Raw genomic sequence first — 19,505 nt, forward strand, 5'->3', positions numbered from 1 at the left:
CATTTTGGGACACTATGTTGCTGTTGTATAAGTCATTGGTGCGGCCGCACTTTGGAGTACTGTGTACAGTTTTGGTCACCCTGTTATAGGAACACCATGGTTAAAGTGGAAAGCGTGCAGAAAAGATTTACGAGGATGTTGCCAGGACTAGGGAGCTTGACTTTTAGGGAGAGGTTGGCCAGGCTAGGTCTTTATTCCTTGGAAGTAGGAGAATGAGGAGCAACCTTATAGAAGTGTTTAAAATTATGATGGGTATAGATAAGGTAGATGGTAACAGTCTTTTCCCCAGGGTAGGGGAGTCTAAAAACAAGGGGGCATATGTTTAGGGTGAGAGGGGAAAGATTTAAAAATGACCAGAGGGTGGTGAGTATATGAAACGAGCTGCCAGAGGAAGTGGGTGAGGCAGGTACAACAGTGTCATTTAAGAAGCACTTGGACAGGTACATGGAGGAGCGGGGCTTGGAGAGATATGGGCCGAATGCAGAAAATTGGAACTAGCTGGGTGGGCACCATGGTCAGCATGGACTGGTTGGGCCAAAGGGCCTGTATCCGTGCTGTATTGCTCTGTGACTCCATGACTTCTATGTGCCACTGTACTACCACCTCTGGTGGGTCCGTCTGATCAGTAGGACAAGAAGTACCCCAAGGATTGTATGAAGGAGACTGGACCATTGGTCCTCGGGTACACCTCTGTGTTGTGAAGTGTTGGGTTATTGGTCGACAAGTCTATGGCACAGTTCTTCTGATTTAGAGCTAGTAACCAGAAGTTTGTGTGAAGGACTCTGTTAGGTCGACGGGGCTGGGAGTGACTATGCGCTCTAATATCCTCTAATGTCCTCTAACGTAACAATTCTGATACAATGGAATGGTTCACTGGGCTGTTTCAGAGTGTAATCAGTCACATTTTTGTGGTTTGGAGTCTATTTTAAATGAAAAGTGGTGAGTGATGGGCTGACTTTGAGCTTTTTATCTGCTAAATATAAGGGCCATATCCAGCGACCACTTATGCTGAGACATACATGGTGGTTTTTTGCTTGTGTTGGGTAAATGATTTCTAGTGAAATGTAAGTTATGGTTGGGTAAGAGTAAATGTAGGAGTGGCCTGTGGAGCCACTGTCTCGTCCCCCAACGACCTTCTTCAGTCCTGGCCTGGGGTGCTGTCTGTGTGGAGTTTGCATGACCCACTTCCCTGGTGGGTTTCTACTGGGTATTCCAGTTTCCTTCTTCATCACAAAGAAATGCGGGTCAGTAGGTTATTTGTCCACTGTCAATTGCCCCCTAGCGTGCAGGTGAATGGTAGAAGCTCAGGAGAACGTAGGGAGAATAAAATGAGATTAGTGTACGTGGGTACCTGGTGGTCAGCATGGATTCAATGGGCTAAAAGGCCTGTTTCTGTGCTTTATGACTGTGTGAAATCGGGTGGCAGTGGGAAGTGATAACATGGATTGTCTTTAGATATTTGCAGACAGCCCACTGACCGGATGTAACTAGCACAACTTGTGGATCTATTTGTTCATGTGACAAATGAATGCCAAAGATCCCAGAATAAAGCACGAGGATTGACAAGGGATATTTGGGCTCCTCCCCATGTCATTCTTGCAGTTTCCCTCTGCAGTGCAGAGGAGAGATTATGTTTACACCGTGTATGAGGTTTAATAGCTAATGAACACCACAGACAAAGTTCAGAACAGAGAATGCTGGAAACTGAGGTCAGCCAGGAGCAGTGGGGAGAGGGTCAATGCCTCAGGTCAGGGACCCTTCAGCAGAAGTGGAAAAGTGAGAAGACAAGCATGTTTAAAGTAGCAGATAGTAGGAGGATGGAGAGAACAGAGGGAATATCTGCAGCAGACTGCACACCAAAGTTTCAATTACTTTGTCTTTTGTCCCTGAATTCATAAATGGAACAACTGGCTACACTCAATTGGCTCTCTAACCCAGTTGCTGAAAAGTCATTCCAAAACATCTGGAGATAGTGTTAGTGACTTGGTTAATACAAGGTAAACTTACAAGGAATGGCTCAGTCGATCCTTGGTTGAAGGTTCCAAGGTGCCTGTTGCTTACAAGTTGAGACGTGTGCCCAGTTTGCCAGCCACAGGCAGCTATTCAGTCTCATCAATGAAGTAATGATTTACAGCAGAGCTTCTCATGGTCATAGTCCCTCAAAGATATGTAGAGTTTGTAATCTCACTGAGAGTCTAAGACCAAATTGGTCTTGTCCTTTGGTTGTGACTTTGTACCACCTCCTTCCCTACAACTATTAGCAACCTAAAAAGGAATCTGTATTGAGAGTCCTGTGCTGCTCAACAGTGAAGAATGAGTTCATGTTACCAGAGCTCCTTCACCAACATAAGTGCCCAGAGTATTGCATTACCAATGCCATCATTGGAAGGGTAATCACAGTTGTCATGTGGACTATAACTGGTTTACATAGATCACTTCTACCAAGTTGTCAAGTCACGATGCAGCTGTGCTTCATTCATCTGCAGGCAAGCTTGACAGACGTCCACCTCTGTAATTGATCCAGTTGCTGAGGTCAACATCTCATTTACATATGAACTGGTACAGTTATCAAAAATTAGAGGGATTTAGATCAGCTAGGTAAGCAGGTCAAGGATAGGCAAATGGTGTTCAACCTAAATATGTGTAAGGTGTTGCATTTTGGGAAGTCAAACCAGGGTAGAGTTAGACAGTGAATGGTAGGGCTGTGGGGTGTGTTGTGGAACAGAGGGACCCTAGAAGTACAGGTACATAGTTCACTGAAATGGTGTCACAGGTAGTCGGTGGTGAAGAAGGCATTTGGCATGCTGGCTTTCATCAGTCAGGGCATTGAGTAGAAGAGTTGGGATGTTATGTTGCAGTTGTACAAGATGTCAGTGAGGCCACATTTGGAGTATTGTGTGAAGTTTTGGTCGCCCTGTGATAGGAAGGATGTGATTAAACTGGAAAGAGTGCGGAGAAGATTTATGAGAATGTTGCCAGGACTCAAAGGCCTCAGCTATAGGGAGAGGGTGGGGAGGCTAGGACTTTATTCCTTGGAGTGTAGGAGATTGAGGGGTGATCTTATGGAGGTGTAGAAAATCATGTGGGGCATAGAGGCAGAATGCACAGTGTTTTTCACAGGGAAAGGGAACGAAAAACCAGAGGGCTTAAGTTTAGGGCGAGAGGGGAAAGATTTAAAAGGGCCCTGAAGGGCAACCTATTCACACAGAGGGTCGTGAGGATATGGAACAAGCTGCCAGAGAAAGTAGTTGAGCCAGGTACAACATTTAAAAGGCATTCAGATAAGTACATGAATAGGAAAGGTTTATAGGGATATGGGCCAAATGGGACTAGCTTAGGTGGGTACCTTGGTTGACATAGATGAGTTGGGCCGAAGGCCCTGTTTCCATGCTGCATAACTGACTCTATTTCATGGAGACTGGATTCAATGATTTGTGGTTAGAAATTCTGCAGGAATTATTAAATGCCCATGATGTAGTTTCTGCCCAAAAAACATGACTCTCAATATTGTCACCTCCCTGTCACTAAACTCTGCCAGTTTTCAGCCCCATGAATGGAGCAAGGATTATAATTCACCACAACACAGCCTCCAGAAATAAAATTCAATAGATTTTATTACGAACAAGAATTGTATACATTTTGCATGCTCATTTAACATACCGCAATAAAATACAAGTAAACCATTTACTAAACTTTGCATTATTAAATATGTTCACAATTCCATTACCTCATTCACTTTTGTCATTTTGTTTCTGGGGAACAGACAATGTTTATAGAATATTTTTGTCATTCTAAACAGCAAACGATCCAGTCCACGTACCTGGGAAGCATTTGTCTGCAGTCACAAAGGAAAGGGATAGGGAATTGAGAATCGGGGGAAGAGCTGCTCTAATCTGGAGTTTCCTCTCCCAGAGCATCGAGTGCCTTTGGCAGGTCCTGCTGACCAGAGGAGTAAAGAACGCCTGTGTGGGGAGGTGGAGCCAGGAGCCGGCATAGACATGGAGGGCCGAAGGGCCTGTTTCTATGCTGCTGGTTGGGAGCTGCTGAGTTCCACGTTGCCTCTGGTCACACAGTCTGCAGACTGCAGCACCCTCTGTTGGATTCTGTTTAGAAAACCTCCGGATTTTTTTAAACCCTAGATCTCAATCCATTTACAGCAGTGAAATTTCCAGTAAGAAAGCTTTGTTTCCAGGAACTAATTTTCATGATTTTTTCAAAGCTGGAGCACAACACATTTCCTCAGGCAGCAGTGACTTCAAGTAATGTTTGACAGCCTGTACTACATGCAATACTCTGGCATTCAAGTGACTTCAGCATTCAGGAAAAACAAGGAAAGACTTAAAACAAATTAAATTAAGACAAATGATAGGGCATTCCGGTCAATTAAAGCACTCTACCAATTAAGAGCTTCACATTGAGAAGATGCACACAAAGCTGATTACAAGTATATGCCCAGGAATTCTACTGCACCCAAAGTTTGATTGGGTGTAGCGCGTGTGGCCAGGGGAGGCAGTTGTGGAAGGGGATGGGGAGTGGAGCTTCTATGGTGGCAGATTGAGAGGTGGGTGATGTTGGGGCCAGTGATATGGACAATTGTGGAGCAGGGAAGCGGTGGTGGGGAGGGGAGGTGTAGCAGGACATTCAGTCTGACACTGCTCCACTGCAGTCTCACCAGTGCCCTGAAACAACATGGTTCAAGTTCCCCCACAACCTTCTGTTGTACAGGGAGGCTGTCACAGGCCCCCAGTGTGGAAGCTGGATCAGGATACCAGGAGACACATCTGAACGTGCCCAGTGAGTTTCCAGGCGAGACACATCATCCTGGAAATGGTCATCAAAAAAACTGCAGATGCTGCCAATCTGAAATAAAAACAGAAAACAATGGAAATGGTCTGATGGTCAGGCAGTGACTGTGGAGAGAGTAACAGTTAACACCTCAGCTCTGTGATCCTTTGTTGGCTTGTTTCTCTCTCCACAGATGCTGCCTGACCAAATGAGATTTTTTTCTCCTGAATTTTCTGTCTTATCCTGGAATTTCTGCATTTTAATCTGAGGGAAAAAGAATTATTTTCCAATTGTATGGTACAGGTAGGGGGAGCAGCATTCTGCAATGAATCTCTCAAGTTGGTGTGAAGCCACATTTCTTTGGTATGTTCAACCAAGTGGGAAGCTGTCTGAGGTAGGTGAGGCCTGGATGTGACTCCACCTCTCAGGTTTGTTCAAAAAAGCCGTGGCTCTGCACCAGGGGGCAACAGAGAGTCATTTTATGTTGGACACTGGTCAATGCCAAATCATTTGCCTTGATACATTCAGCTGCCAAATGAAATCTCAGACAAAATTAAAAAATGAGCATTGCAAATCCGCCAATTCCCATATTAAATACAAACATGGTCCTCAATTTAATTAAAAATGTTGAATCCAGTGGAGTGACTTGCCAAAATTCCAGCATGAGGATATCAACAGTATGTGAAGAGCAAGAACAGCTTCACAAAAACCTCTAAATAACTCATGACTTTCTCAAGAGGAACCAAGAAGCCAGAGTTATTCAATGAGAAGGAAATGTTTGTAAATCAGCCAGAGGACCTTTGTTGCAGATTACAATTAAGTTTGAACACACTTCCCAGGGAGAGGGAGAGGGAGATAAAAAGCAGCTTTGAACAGAGATCACTGTTCAAATACAAACTACAGTTCATGCATGTTCTATGTGTTTGACCAAATTAATCCCAACCTATGTTCAGGTTTGGGCTAGATTAATGTGGGTAAGTAGGGGGGGGGAACAGGTGACTTGCTGCTCCACAGGGGCTGATCTACCTACCTTTATTCCACAAGTTTCAATGATCTTGTCCAACAAAAATGTATCCATCTCAACTTTGAAATTTTCACTTTGTTCTCAAACTCAGGTTTTTTTTAGGGAGAGAGGCAATAGAAGAAGATGCCATCAGAATAAATGAGCACATTTCTGTAGGTGTCTGGCTATATTGAGAAGGTTATTAAAAAGGCAGTTGGATTATCCTGGACTTTATAAATAAAGGCATAGACTACAAAAGCAAGCAAGTTTGCACTGAAGGTTTTGTTTTATAACTTAGGTCAAGTCCTCACTGGGGTTCTGTGGCTAGTCGGGGATATCATGTTATGAGCAAGGATAAAATTGGACCTTGCGGGAAGGTACTAAATTGGGGGAGGGCAAATTACAACATAAGACAGGAGCTAAGGGATATCCACTGGGACTAGCTGCTGTCAGACAAGTCCACGTCTAACATGTGCAGGTGGTTTAAAGACCAGCTGATCAGAGTTCAGAATTGGATTAAGGACAAGGATGGCAAGGCCAGGGAACCTTGGATGACCCGAAAGGTCCCAAAATTTAGTCAGGAAGCATACATAAGGTTTAGGAAGCCAAAATCAGAATGGGCCCTTTTGGAATATAAAGTTAGCAGGAAACTGCTCAAGCAGGGGATTAGGAAGGCCAAAAGGGGCCATGAAATGTCCTTGGCAAGCAGGATCAAGGAGAATCCCAAGGCATTTTATACTTACATTAAGAGGATAACTAAGGAGAGGGTAGATCCACTCAAGGATAAAGGAGGGAATCTGTGCTTGGAGTCAGAGCAAGTGGCTGAGGTAGAGTATTTTGCTTCAGTATTTATCAAGGAGAAGGATTTGGAGGATAGTGTAGGTAGAGTGGGGCATGCAAATGTGCTGGGACATTTTGAGATTAAGGAGGAAGTAGTGCTGGGTCTTCTGAAAGTCATTAAGGTGGAGAAGTCCCCAAGGCCTGATGGCATATATCCCAGAATAGTGAAAGAAGTGAGGAGATTGTTTGGGCTGTGACAAAGATCTTTGTGTCCTCATTAGCAACAGGTGATGTCCCAGAGAACTGGAGAGTAGCGAATGTTGTGCCTTTGTTCAAGAAGGGAAATAGGGATAATCCAGGTAATTATAAACCAGTGAGCCTCACATTAGTGGTAAGGAAGCTATTGGAGAGGATACTTAAAAAGGCATGGCCTTATTAGGGACAGTCAGTATGGCTTTGTGCAGGGCAGGTGATGGCTTACAAACTTGATTGGGTTTTTTGAGGAGGTGACAAAGGTGCTTGATGAGGGTAAGGCAGTGGATGTTATCTACATGGACTTTAGTAAGGCATTTGATAAGGTCCCTCATGGTAGGTTGGTTCAGAAGATAAAGATGCAGGGTAAATTGCAAATCTGGATTCAGAACTGGCTTGTCCATAGAAGACAGAGTAGGGGTGGAAGGCTGTTATTCTGGCTGGAGGTCTATGACCAGTGGTATTTTGCAAAGATCAGGGCTGGGTCCTCTGTTGTGTGTGATATATATCAATGGTTTGGATGAAAATGTGGATGGGTGGATTAGCAAGTTTGCAGATGACACAAAGATTGGTGGAGCTGTGGACAGTGTAAAGGGCTATCAAAGAATACAGCAGGATATAGATCAATTACAGGTACGGGCAGAGAAGTGGCAGATGGAGTTTAATCTGGGCAAGTGTAAGGTGTTGCACTTTGGGGGGTCAAATGAAAGGAGAAAGTACACAGTAAATGGTAGACCCTTCAACAGCATTGAGGTACAGAGGGATCTTGGGGTCCAGGTCCATAGTTCACTGAAAGTGGCTATGCAAGTGGATAAGGTGGTAAAGAAGGCGTACGGCACGCTTGCCTTCATTGGTAGGGATGTTGAGTATAAGAGTAAGGAAGTCATGCTGCATCTACATAAAACTTCAGTCAGGCCACACTTGGAGTATTGTGTGTAGTTCTGGTTGCCCCATTATAGGAGGGATGTGGAGACTGCAGAGAGGGTGCAGAAGAGGTTTTCCAGGATGCTGCCTATAAGTAGGTGTTGAACAAACTTGGGTTGTTCTCCTTAGAGCATCAGAAGCTGAGGGGAGACCTGATAGAGGTGTGTAAAATTATGAGAAGTATAGATAGGGTAGACAGTCAGAATCTGTTCCCCAGGGTAGAAATGTCAAACACTGGAGGACATGCTTTTAAGGTTTGGTGGGGGGGTGGATTTAAAGGTGGCATGAGGGGTGTTTTTTTTTAAACACAGAGAGTGGGAGGTGCCTGGAATGGGTTACTAGGGGTAGTCGTGGAAGCAGGCAGTTTGGTGGAGTTTAAGAGGCTTTTAGATAGACACACAAATATGAAGGGAATGGAGGGATGTGGATGATACACAGGAGGACATTTAGTATAAATCGGCATCAAGATCAGCCCAACATCATGAGCCGAATGGCCTGTCCAATGCTGAACTGGTCTATGTTCTATCACATTGTCTCCATTGGCAGGAAGGTTGGTGACCAAGAGACTTGGATTTAGGGTGACTGACAAAAGAGCCAGGGACACCCTGAGAGGAAGGAAGTTACCGTGCGATTGTACTCTGGAATAGTACTCTGGAATACATAATCAGGGAGCTTTGGCAACATGTTCAACAACAACTTAAAAAGTGATCATTTAAAGGGTAGAAATAGTCTGTCTGAGGGGAAAGGCAGGATAATGAGGAATTAGGAAACTTTTTCACAGAATTTTTAAATGGCCACATGGACAAATTACCTCTTCCTGTCCAGGATTATTACAAAAACTCTGTCAAGAGATACTTCCCTAAATAACCATGAATGGCAGAACTCTGATTTTATTACAGGTGCTCAATTACATTTGCTCAGCCAAGCTCGTTAGAAGCTGTTCCCATTAGCAGATGGGTCAGGGGCCTGGGGATGCAGTCAACACTTTGAGTAGGATTGTAGGAGGGTAGAAACACAATCAGTGCTTTCAACAGGAAATTGAGCGGGTATTGGAGAGGGAATAGTTACAGTGCCATGGGGAAGGAACAGGTTGAACTGGCAAAGACACAGAGGCCTTCATGGCCTCCTTCTCCTGCCTTCATAATTACACCAGGTATATTCTGGTGAATCTGTGGTGTAAAACTAGAGAATAATTTATCCTCCATCTGACTGGAGATTAATCACAATTTCATAGAACCAAGGTCATTTCACCATTTTTGCGTTCCGGCCCCTTGAGATAAAGACCAATATTCCAATAGCCTTTTTAATTATTAATAGATGGACTCCCTGCAATCCTCAGTCGAAGTACGATTGGAGAGTGCCACGGCGACGGATGTCACATGTCCAGCAATGAAAGCCTCCGCCCAAAGAATTGGCATTCCGGATGTCGACTTTAATTGTGGCAATGCCTAAAAAAAAATGAGAATTTTCAGTTAACGTGGGACTCCTCTTGGTGTCACTGCAGAATAGTGAGCCTTGTTGTAAGTGGACAAACATTGAGAGAATTGGGAAGCATCTGTTCATTAAAGTCCACTGAGAAATGAATGTTGACTACTCACTCTTCAGCCATACAGAATGGAAGGTGTGTGTAAGAGTCGTACAAAGTGGGCACAGGCCATTCAGCCCATGATGCAGATACCAGCTCTCAATACTGACCTGTGCTAATCCAATCTGCCCACACTCAGCCCACAGCCTCCATGGCACGGGTCAAGTGCTCATCGAAATGTGTCTTTTAAATTTTATGCGAGTCTCTGCTGCCACCATCCCCTCAGCAGTGCATTTCAACCACCCTCTGGAAAGGTAGGACCACCCAAGGACAAAGCAGTTCTCTCTCTCTTTCTTATTGCACAGTTAGAGCACTGGGAATGGCAGTCGGGGCAATGGTCTGCTCCTCTTGTGGGAAGTCAGGGAGACCTCCAGTGTTCCTGATGACTTCACCTGCGAGAAGTGCGTCCGGCTGCAGCTCCTTACAGACCATGTTAGGGAACTGGAGCTGGATGAACTTCGGATCATTCGGGAGTCTGAGGGGTTGATAGACAGGAGTTACATAGAGGCAGTCACACCTAGGTTGCAGGATGCAGGTAGTTGGGTGACTGTCAGGAGAGGGAAAGGTGATAGGCAGTGCTGGGCACCCCTGTGGCCCGTTCCCCTCAATAACAAGTATACTGTTTTGGATACTGTTGGGGTGGATGACCTACCAGGAGAAAGCCACAGCGGCCAGGTCTGGCTCTTGAGGTTCAGAAGGGAAGGGTGTAGAGAGAAGTGCAGCAGTGATAGGGGATTCATTGGTTAGGGAAACAAACAGGAGATTGTGTTCGAGAACGAGACTCCCGGATGGTATGATGCCTCCCAGGTGCCAGGGTCAGAGACATCTTGGATTAAGTCCACAGCATTCTTAAAGGGGAGGGAAAGCTGCCAGAAGTCATGATCCACATCAGTACCAATGACATAGACAGGAAGGGTGACGAGGTCCTGTGAGTTAAGGGAGTTAGGTGCTAGGTTAAAAGACAGGACCTCCAGGGTGGTGAACTCAGGATTGCTACCCGTGCCACATGTTAGTGAGGCAAGAAATAAGAAGATAGTGCAGTTTAGCACGTAGCTAAGGAGATGGTGCAGGAGGGAGGGCTTCGGATTTTTGGATCATTGGGCTCTCTTCCAGGGGAGGTGGGACCTGTACAAACAGGACAGGTTGCACCTGAACTGGAGGGAGACCAATATCCTTTTGGGAAAGTTCGCGAGTGCTGCTCGGGTGGGGGTGGGGGTGGTTTAAACTAGAGTTGCAGGGGGTGGGAACCAGAGTGGCAGGGCAGCAAGTAGAGTGGCTGTGGGGAAAGTAGATGTTATGTCCACAAGCAAAGACAGAAATCGACTGGTTGATGAGCGTGGTGGGACGTGTTCTGAGATGTGTCTCTTTCAATGCAAGGAGTATTGTAGTAAACTGGATGAACTTGGATCATGGATTAGCACGTGGAATTATGATGTTGTAACCATTAGTGAGACTTGGTTGCAGGAGGGGCAGGACTGGCAGCTCAATGTTCTGGGGTTACGATGTTTTAGACACGAGAGGGAGGTATTAAAGGGGGAGGGGTGGCATTACTCATCAGGGAAAACGTCACGGCAGTGCTCAGAGAGGACGTACTAGAGGGCTCGACTACTGAGGCAATGTGGGTGGAACTGAGGAATAAGAAAGGGATGACCACGTTGATGGGACTATATTATAGACCTCCCAATAGTCAGCGGGATTTAGAGGAACAAATTTGTAGAGAGATAGCGAACAGTTGCAAGAAACATGAGGTTGTGATAGTAGGTGATCTTAACTTTCCACATATTGACTGGGACTCCCAAACTAAAGGGATTGGATGGGATAGAGTTTGTCAGATGTGTTCAGGGAAGTTTCCTCAATCAATATGTAGAGGTCCCAAGAAGAGCGAGCGTGATATTGGATCTCCTCTTAGCGAATGAGGCAGGGCAGGTGACAAGTGTGTGTAGGGGAACACTTTGGATCTAGTGATCATAATTCCATTAGTTTCAAAATAATTATGGAGAGGGATAGGACTGGTTCCCTCAGCTTCCTCCACAAGGAATGTAAGCCCAGCCTCTCCAGTCTCTCCTCATAACTGAAACATTCCACCCCAGCCAAATCCTGGTGAATCTCCCCTGCACCCTGTAGGACGGTGACCAGAACTGTGCACAGTACTCTGGCTGTGGCTGAGCCAACCCTTTATAAAGTTGCACCATAACTTTTCTGCTTTTATACTCTGTGCTGCAGCCAGTGAAGGCAATTGTCTTGTATGCCTTCTTTTACCACCCTACCTACCCATAATGCCACCTTTTAGGGAACTTTGATCACCCTCTGTTCCTCAATACTCCCTAGGGCTCTACCATTCATTATTAGTCCAACCAAAATGTGTCTCCTCACATTTCTTCAGCCATTGCTCTTCCCATCTTACCAACCCTTCGTTATAGTTCTGTAACTGAAGATCACCCACTTCGCCGTCAACACCACGACCAATCAATGCGACATCTGCAAACCAATGCATCTCCTACATTCATATCCAGATCATATGTAAGTAACAAACAGCGAGTGTCCCTGCACTGATCCCCACAGTACACTGCACGTCACAGAATCATCAACCTTTCATCACCGCTGCTTCCAATTACCAAGTCAATTTTGGATCATCAACTTGCCTTGAACCCACGGGCTCTCACCTTTTAGGCCAGCCTTCCATGTGGGATCTTGTCAGAAGAAGTTTGTGTGGATGACATCAACCACACAGCCCATTGATACACCTTGACAATTTCCACCATCTCCCCTTAACAAACTGACTATCCTTAATTGATCCCTGCCTCTCCACATGTAGATTGGACCTGGCCCTCCTCTACACTGTTCATCAAAAGCAACATGGTTCCATGCCTTGGAGATGTACAGACAGCATTTAATTAATCTGGAAGTTTATATAAGGAAAGTGATATAAGGGGCAAATTCCCAAGATCCACTATATTTCAAAGGTGAACTGTGAGTATTCAGGAGTTACCAAAAGATGTGATCAGAGTTTCTGACAAAACATGGAAGTGATTCTGGAGCTGGACTCTACTTCAAGAGTTCAGCTAGAGTTACTCAGTGGCTTTGTGTCAAAGGCCACAGGTCCAGAAACATTACTGAGTGAGAGGCAGCAATAATGCTGTGTCACATTGTGCCAAGGAATGAAATGGAAATCTCTGCCTACTGATAATGTCTCTTCCTCTTGCGCACTATTGTAGGAAGCAGGACTCTTCCCTCAGTTAGCGAGAGACTAAACCAACAGGTGGCTACAGTTCTGCTTGAAGGAAAAACATGGACTCAAATAATCAGAAGAACAAACTTCTGTTCCCAATTTTCAGCAGCTTGTCACGTACTTTGTCTCTCCCCAGTCTGGCTGTGACCCATCATTCAGGAACATCCCCTTATTCTTCAGGAGAAAGTAAACCACTGTGATACAGTAGCTGTGTGTTCAAGGTAAAGGAAGAGAAACTGGCATAGCCACTTGCACCAAGAGATGGAGTACCAGTTGGCAAGTGGTGAATATTCTTGGAGATTACACTGAGAGTTAACACACAGTCACCACAATTCTTCCACTCCTAGGAGTACAAAACACATGGACAATGGTTGCATGTTTTATCAAAGAAGAAAAAAATTGTAAAAGTCATTACCTAGTTTCTCAAACATCTTTTGAATTGTAGTCTCATTCTTTTCGACCATGACTCGCTTCTCATCCAGCATCAGCACGTTCATGGACAGCCACTTTGAAGACATCCACAGGGGATGATCTGGAGGGTTTAATGGGAAAAGCACAAGATTGGGCCTCTCCAAATACAGAATGATTTCACAAACTGGCTGCCAAGATTTGTGTTTTTTTTTAAAATAAGAGGGTTGTTTCTTTACACGTTTTTTAGGAAAATAAACATTTAACATTTGCAAACAATACATACCATCCACAAGCTTTCTCCAGAACAGTCTGTGTCTGGATATCTCTGTGCTGTATTACTCTAATAAAGCACACACTCTGTGTCCACCTTTTGTAAAGAAATCTGATGGTCCAAATTGAGGACAGGTCGATGAACCCACTCCCCACCAGGCCAGAACTGGGGAATCCAAGACATCAATCTTCCTCAAGTTAGATTCCTCACCAGTGATCACCCTGCCCACATTGATGCTCTCCCAAAACTCATCCCCTAATCTGCTCCTCAACCCCAATCATCTCCCACCCCAGCCTACAGCAGTTCATTGCCTGTGGAAGTGAACATGGAAGGTCAGCCTGTGAGCGCCGGGGCAATGCGAGGCCTGTCCTGATGTACCAGACCTTTGGGGCATCGTGTCAGACCTTGGGGACATCTGCAGCCTGGGTCCTGGTTCAGGCTATGCCAAGTCCCTACACCCAAAACACACAGGAGAATTCTGATCTGTAGGAAACTTTTAAAACATGATTATTTGTACCTAAGAAAGATGGATCTTAAGAATCTTCTTTAAAAACTGCAATTGAATACTCTTAGCATAAACTCAATGCAGGATCAGTCAGACTTGAGTCTGGCCTGTACAATATGGACTGGCTCCCCCACCCCTTACATCAGCGCAAAGGATTATGGAAACTCATCTTATATCAATAGAACTCTACTTAAATGTCTCTGATCTGTTTCTACAAGTTCGGCTGATTTCAGGCATTGTGCCAGAAACGGGATACATCACATTGGTATGAACCAAACATTGCAGCCTTTGATCCCAAAGTAACTCCTTAACCCAGCATTCGTTACCAGGTTGAAGTGCCTGAGTTTGTTTCACAAGATCTATTAGTTAAATAAAGCTTTGGTGCCTACCGCCAGAAATCAGAGGAGTAGGGGGAGAGACAACAGTCCAGCCAGCTTTTTTGAAGACATCGATCTGAAAGTTGAAAGTGGTTGATGAGAGAGGGGTGACCACAGGTTCCGGGAGTCTGCACCCAATCCCACACAAGTAACGATGCACAAACTGAAACTTCATCCACAAAGACCAACATCAAATTCTGCTGATGTTCTCCAGTCCTGATGAAAGGTCTTGGCCCAAAATGTCAACTGTTCATTTCCCTCCACAGATGCTGCCCGACCTCCTGAGTTCCTCCAGCACATTTTGTGTGTTGCATCAAATTCTGCTCTATGTTTATGGCAATTTGTCTCCTTTATTCCTTAGTGGCCCCATCATCACTAATCCCTGTGATCCCCAGCTGCTGGGGTGCTGGACAGCGGTCACACAGTGCACTCTCTCCCCCTGTGAGCTTGCGTTGTGGTTCCAGTATTTCAACAGATGGGAGTGCAGAGGTCAGGTTTCATCCTCTGATCCCAGTGTAGAGGGCCCACTGGCTGGGTACCAAGGGTGTGGGTCATCATCAGAACATTTCCTTCTGAAACTGTCCTGTCTGAGTGCCAGGGCAAAGCCCCAAAAATCAAACCTGCCAATGCAGAGATCCAGGTGAGAGTCACACAGCACAGAAACAGGCATCTCAGTCCATCAGGTCCAGGATGACCATTAACTACTTAGTTACTTGCAGCACTTGGTCCAGGGCCTCAGTGCCTTGGTGATACACGTGCTTGTCTAAAGCTTCTTAAATGTCATGAGAGTCTCTGCCTCCACCAGCCCTTCAGACTCCAACCTCTTTCCTCCTTTACCCTAAACCCACGTCCTCTAGTTTTAGACATTTAAGTAATGGCCGCTTCATGGCCTGTGTCACAGGAGGAAACAGCCTGTAGCATGGACATAGTCTTGAGAAACAAAGACCATGGATCCTCTCGTACTCTGCAGTAACCATTTCAGGTTACTGGAGGGTGCGGGATAGCCAAACTTTTACCACAAGTTTAGTGTCTGCAATAAAAGGACCAATTATTTTCTAGAAGTTTGGGATGTGCCTGAGACTCAGATGAAACTTCTTATAAGTTGTTATGTTGGAATGTATTAGTCTTTAAAAGCAGACAGTGAGAGGCAATATGAAGAGAATACTTCATACTGAAACATTTTGTTTTAAATCTGATCCTAAATCTTACCAGAATTAAACTCAGCAACACGTCAGTGACCTCACCTGACGACAGGGGCGGTCGGGGTTTGACAAGACCAAGCCAGGTCCAATGATGTTGAAAGTTGCATCGATATGCATGGGGTTTGGATCCTTGAAGGAGATGGTGTGGACCCTGTATGTCGGAGCAAGGTGTCTCCGCATCCACTCGATCCCCAGGAAATTAGTCACCTGGAAAAGTAAAACCACCTTATCGCACTGGATCCTGATTTCTTGGAGTTAAGAATAAAATACAAAGTATCTGTGCACAGAATTAGAGGATCAGGCTGAGATCAGTGGGAAAATTGTCCAGAACTGGTGTGGGAGAAACCATTGAAGCCAGCCCACATCAGAGGGACCTCGTGTCGAGGGCAGAATGTGCCTACCTGGCTCCTTTGTACAAATATATCCTTCCCGGCTCTCATGAAATCAGCAGCATCAAAGCAGGGTTCAAACTCGGTGGTCACAAATTTCCCTTCAGCAGCCAGTTTATGTCTGTCCTCCACAGAGAGAATAGGGTAATCCTGCACAAACGACACTTGGCTCACATCCGGGTTCTCAATGCAGGAAGACAATGTTCAGAATGCAAATCACGACATCTCTCTCCACCCAAATTCTGAGTGCTCTCGCAGTGCCCACCCTGATGGGAACTTCATTCACCAGTCCTCTGTTGAAGGTTCTGTGGCCTCCACTGGTCTGACTGGAGTTGCCAACTTGTCAGCAATCTCCAAAGATCAAAGATTAATTTCCAAGAAACTGCTGCAAGCAGCTCACAAGAAAACTCACTAGGTAGTTTTATAAATCATTTTCTTTGAAAACTTGTTTATTACTTAAAAACGTTGCAGTTGGGGAAGAAAGGTTTAACTTGACAGAGGAATAGGAAGCAAAGGTCATGTGACCAAGACTCCAGGAAGACTCCCAATGGAGTTGGCAACTGACTGATCAGCGTTGTGACCAGTGGCAAGTGGGAGACAGGTAACCACGGTGACCCACAAGGTGGATGTGTTTGGGGTGTGCTGGCAGTGGGCATCCGTCCTTCATGCTATGGGCAGACACGTCCTCCTCATGCATCCCTAGGATTAAGGGTCCTGATTCCTTCCGATTTCCCCTCCCAGCCCACCAGACCCCCCACCCTTACACACATTGAGCATGAACATCCACTCTGGCATACGATGGACTCGCCCTGTGGGAACTCCCCTCTTACCAGGTCATACAGCTCGTTCGACATCTGTGGCTTGGGGGCAGTCGTCCACTTGGCTCCACGCAGGAAGTAATCCTTAATGAGTGGACGATACGCCCTGTACTCAAAGAAACGAGCTCTCCAAGCCATTGGCGCCTCGATGATCTCATTGCCCACCACCAGCAGAATGTCCCTTGGCATGGCAGCGTACATTCCTGAGAGAGGAGTGAGCGAGCTCAGGGCAGCATCAACTGCGACTGTCTGCCTCAGAGTATGGACAACGATTTTATCATTGGAGGGGCAGCCTGGAAAGGCCTTTGTGTTCATCAAGGTTATCAATGTTAAAGCTTCCAGTTGCCCAGCTCCTTCCCCCATACCCCAATTACCCAATTATCACACTGGGGTTATCACCCGCTGTCTCTGCATCCTTGACCAATCTCTATAACCTTCGACCCCCCCCCCCCCCCACTCACTGACCAAAGTCTTTCTATCCCAGCCTTGAATAAAATCAATCACTGTCTCCACTGCTTTCTGTGGTGAAGAATTCTTGACCCTCAAAGAAGAAATTACTCATCATTTTAAATAGGTGACCCCCTATTCTGAAAGGATTCCCCTGTCAGCTACACACCCCCAAACATCCTCTCAGTGTCTACCATCCAGAATCCTCAGTTGCAAGATGATCTTTCACTTTCCTGAACCCTGAGACTAAATCTGAAAACCACCCTTTTTCACCAAGAATCAGTCTGATGTTCCTGGGAGCCTCCCCTACAAGTACATCTTTAAACAAGGAGACCAAAACCCTACCCAGGGTTCCAGAAGTCTCCAAGTCCTGTACATTTGTGGTGAAACAAATTTACTTTTATATGTTCCATTCCCCTCACTAAAGGCCAACATTCCATTTGTTTTCCAAATTACTTGCTGTACCTGCTGTTAATTTTATGTACATGGACACCCAGGACACCAGCATTTCATAGTGTCACACCGTTCAAGTAAAAATTCCATTCCTTCTTCCAAAGTGGATAACCTCTCATTTCTCCACATTACACTCCACCTGCCAAACATTTACCCACTGACATAACCCCTTTAGAATCACAGAGTTATACAGCAGGGAAATAAGCACTTTGGCCCGACTTGGCCCTGCTGACCAAGGTGCCTTCCTGAGCTCGTCCCATTTGCCTGCATTTGACCCATATCCCTCTGAACCTTTCCTATCCACAAACTTGTCCAAATGTCCTTTAAATGTGACACTATGTCCTCCCCACAACTCCTTTTATCATTAACAAACTTTAATAAAGTTCTGTGGTTTAGCTCAGCTGAATCAGTGACGCAACAAAGGCAGATCCACGTACATCAGTGGAGATTCCCTGCACAATGTGCACTACAGTGGTTCCAGCAGGTCCCTACCACCACCTGAAGCTTCTTCACGGTGTGAGGAATAACACCGGCTGTGAAAGTGACTCTCACATCCCGAGCATGAAGGAGGAAATGTAATGGAGTGATAGAACTGGATCAATGGGCCGAAGAGCCTCCTCTGTCACAACAGATCTGTCAGGTCATTGGTATGATTGCTGCAAAGGGCCTCAGGGGCCCAGGAAGAGAGAGAAAATATTAACTGTGGTTCCTGCTCTCTACTGGTATCCCCCAACCCCAGTGTGGGCAGGAGGTGACCAGGCTCCACAGTTCTGTTAACGCCTTATCATCTGTTTATTTCATGGTTAAATTACTGGCTGGACTAACATAATAAGATCCTGGCAGTGGTGTGCTGAAGGACCATCAGTGTCATCAGGAGTAGACAAAGGGAAGGTCCACTGGTGGATGGCGATGGTGGAAGTTTACCCAGAGCCTCTGGATGTCCCTTCTATGACCTGAGGAAATGGAAGTGTTGTGTCCTCACGAGTTAGCTGTACCTCAGCACGCATTGGTACTTCAAAAAACTGCAGAAGCTAGAAATCTGAAATAAAAACAGAAGATGCTGGAAACACTCTGCAGGTCAGGCAGCATCAGTGGAAAGAGAAACGGAATTATGTTTCGCATCAAAGACCTGATGAAGAGTCTTCAATTCAAACATCAGCTCTGTTTCTCTCCCCACAGATGTTGTCTGGCCTGTCGAGTGATTCCAGCAGTTTCTGTTTTTATTTCTTACTAAACAGAAGCTTTACTTGGATTCATCATTCAGCTTCAGACAATATTTCAAGAAAATACAAAATGCATTTACCTGTGGATTCAAAGTCTGGTGTCTTATATTTCTCAGACCAGTCGATGACCTCGGGCTGTCTGACAATCACTCCCTCACCACGGAGAACGTTACACATCTCTTCAATTTCAGCAACAGCTTTCTTCACATGCTCTTTAGGAAATCTCTGGCCTCCATATTGCTGGTAGAAGGACCAATATTTTTCATAGGTATTAGCCTGAAAGAGGAAACGTTCATCAGAGCAGTCCTTTCAGTCAGTAGGAAAGGAGAGAAAAACTCATTTCTAAATTAGTTACCAGCTTCCCTGGCACCGGGCTTGTGGGTTCCCCACAGAGACTCGAGGGCATTTTACCTGCTGACACTCAATCCAGTGACGCAGGTGTGCACCATTATTTCAGGTGACTTCCTAAATCACATTTCTGTCTGTTCCGGATGTTATGCCTGGGGTTTGTAAAGCAAAGCTTCACCTCATTCGACACATTACAACAGATTCTTCAGTCACAATTGTAGGAAACAGATGCTTTATAAGAAGTCACTTTTTCTTCTGTTATGGACAAAAGTTGTCTATTGAATGAAGCAAACTTGCAACTGCATTTTTAACTTACTCATTTTCATTCAAGCTGCACACCCTTACCCCCACCCCTCTCACCTCCCCCACTCCCTCACCCTCCCACCCCCCACTCAAACCCAAAACCTGCAGATGCTGGAAATCTGAAATTAAAAAAAGACATTGCTGGAAATACTCAGTTGATCAAGCAGCATCTGTGGGGAGAAAGTTAACATTTCAATTCT

The 19,505-nt window shown here is 45.4% G+C and overlaps 1 protein-coding gene across 2 annotated transcripts in view; it reads right to left on the reverse strand.

Annotated features, from left to right (window-relative positions):
• Window positions 1-3,632: 3,632 nt before the first annotated feature.
• Window positions 3,633-19,505, reverse strand: part of gatm (glycine amidinotransferase (L-arginine:glycine amidinotransferase)) — a 46,457-nt gene continuing 30,584 nt past the window's right edge. For both annotated transcript variants that reach the window (XM_052040179.1, XM_052040180.1), the window contains exons 3-9: window positions 18,735-18,930; window positions 16,544-16,734; window positions 15,726-15,863; window positions 15,367-15,531; window positions 14,135-14,198; window positions 12,974-13,090; window positions 3,633-9,192 (exon numbers count right to left, since the gene is read on the reverse strand). In XM_052040179.1, the coding sequence (XP_051896139.1) occupies window positions 9,080-9,192; window positions 12,974-13,090; window positions 14,135-14,198; window positions 15,367-15,531; window positions 15,726-15,863; window positions 16,544-16,734; window positions 18,735-18,930 (984 nt within the window). In that variant the 3' untranslated portion in view covers window positions 3,633-9,079. The remainder of the gene's footprint in view (window positions 9,193-12,973; window positions 13,091-14,134; window positions 14,199-15,366; window positions 15,532-15,725; window positions 15,864-16,543; window positions 16,735-18,734; window positions 18,931-19,505) is intronic.

Source organism: Pristis pectinata, chromosome 28, assembly GCF_009764475.1.
Source record: "Pristis pectinata isolate sPriPec2 chromosome 28, sPriPec2.1.pri, whole genome shotgun sequence".
Taxonomy (NCBI): Eukaryota; Metazoa; Chordata; class Chondrichthyes; order Rhinopristiformes; family Pristidae; genus Pristis; species Pristis pectinata.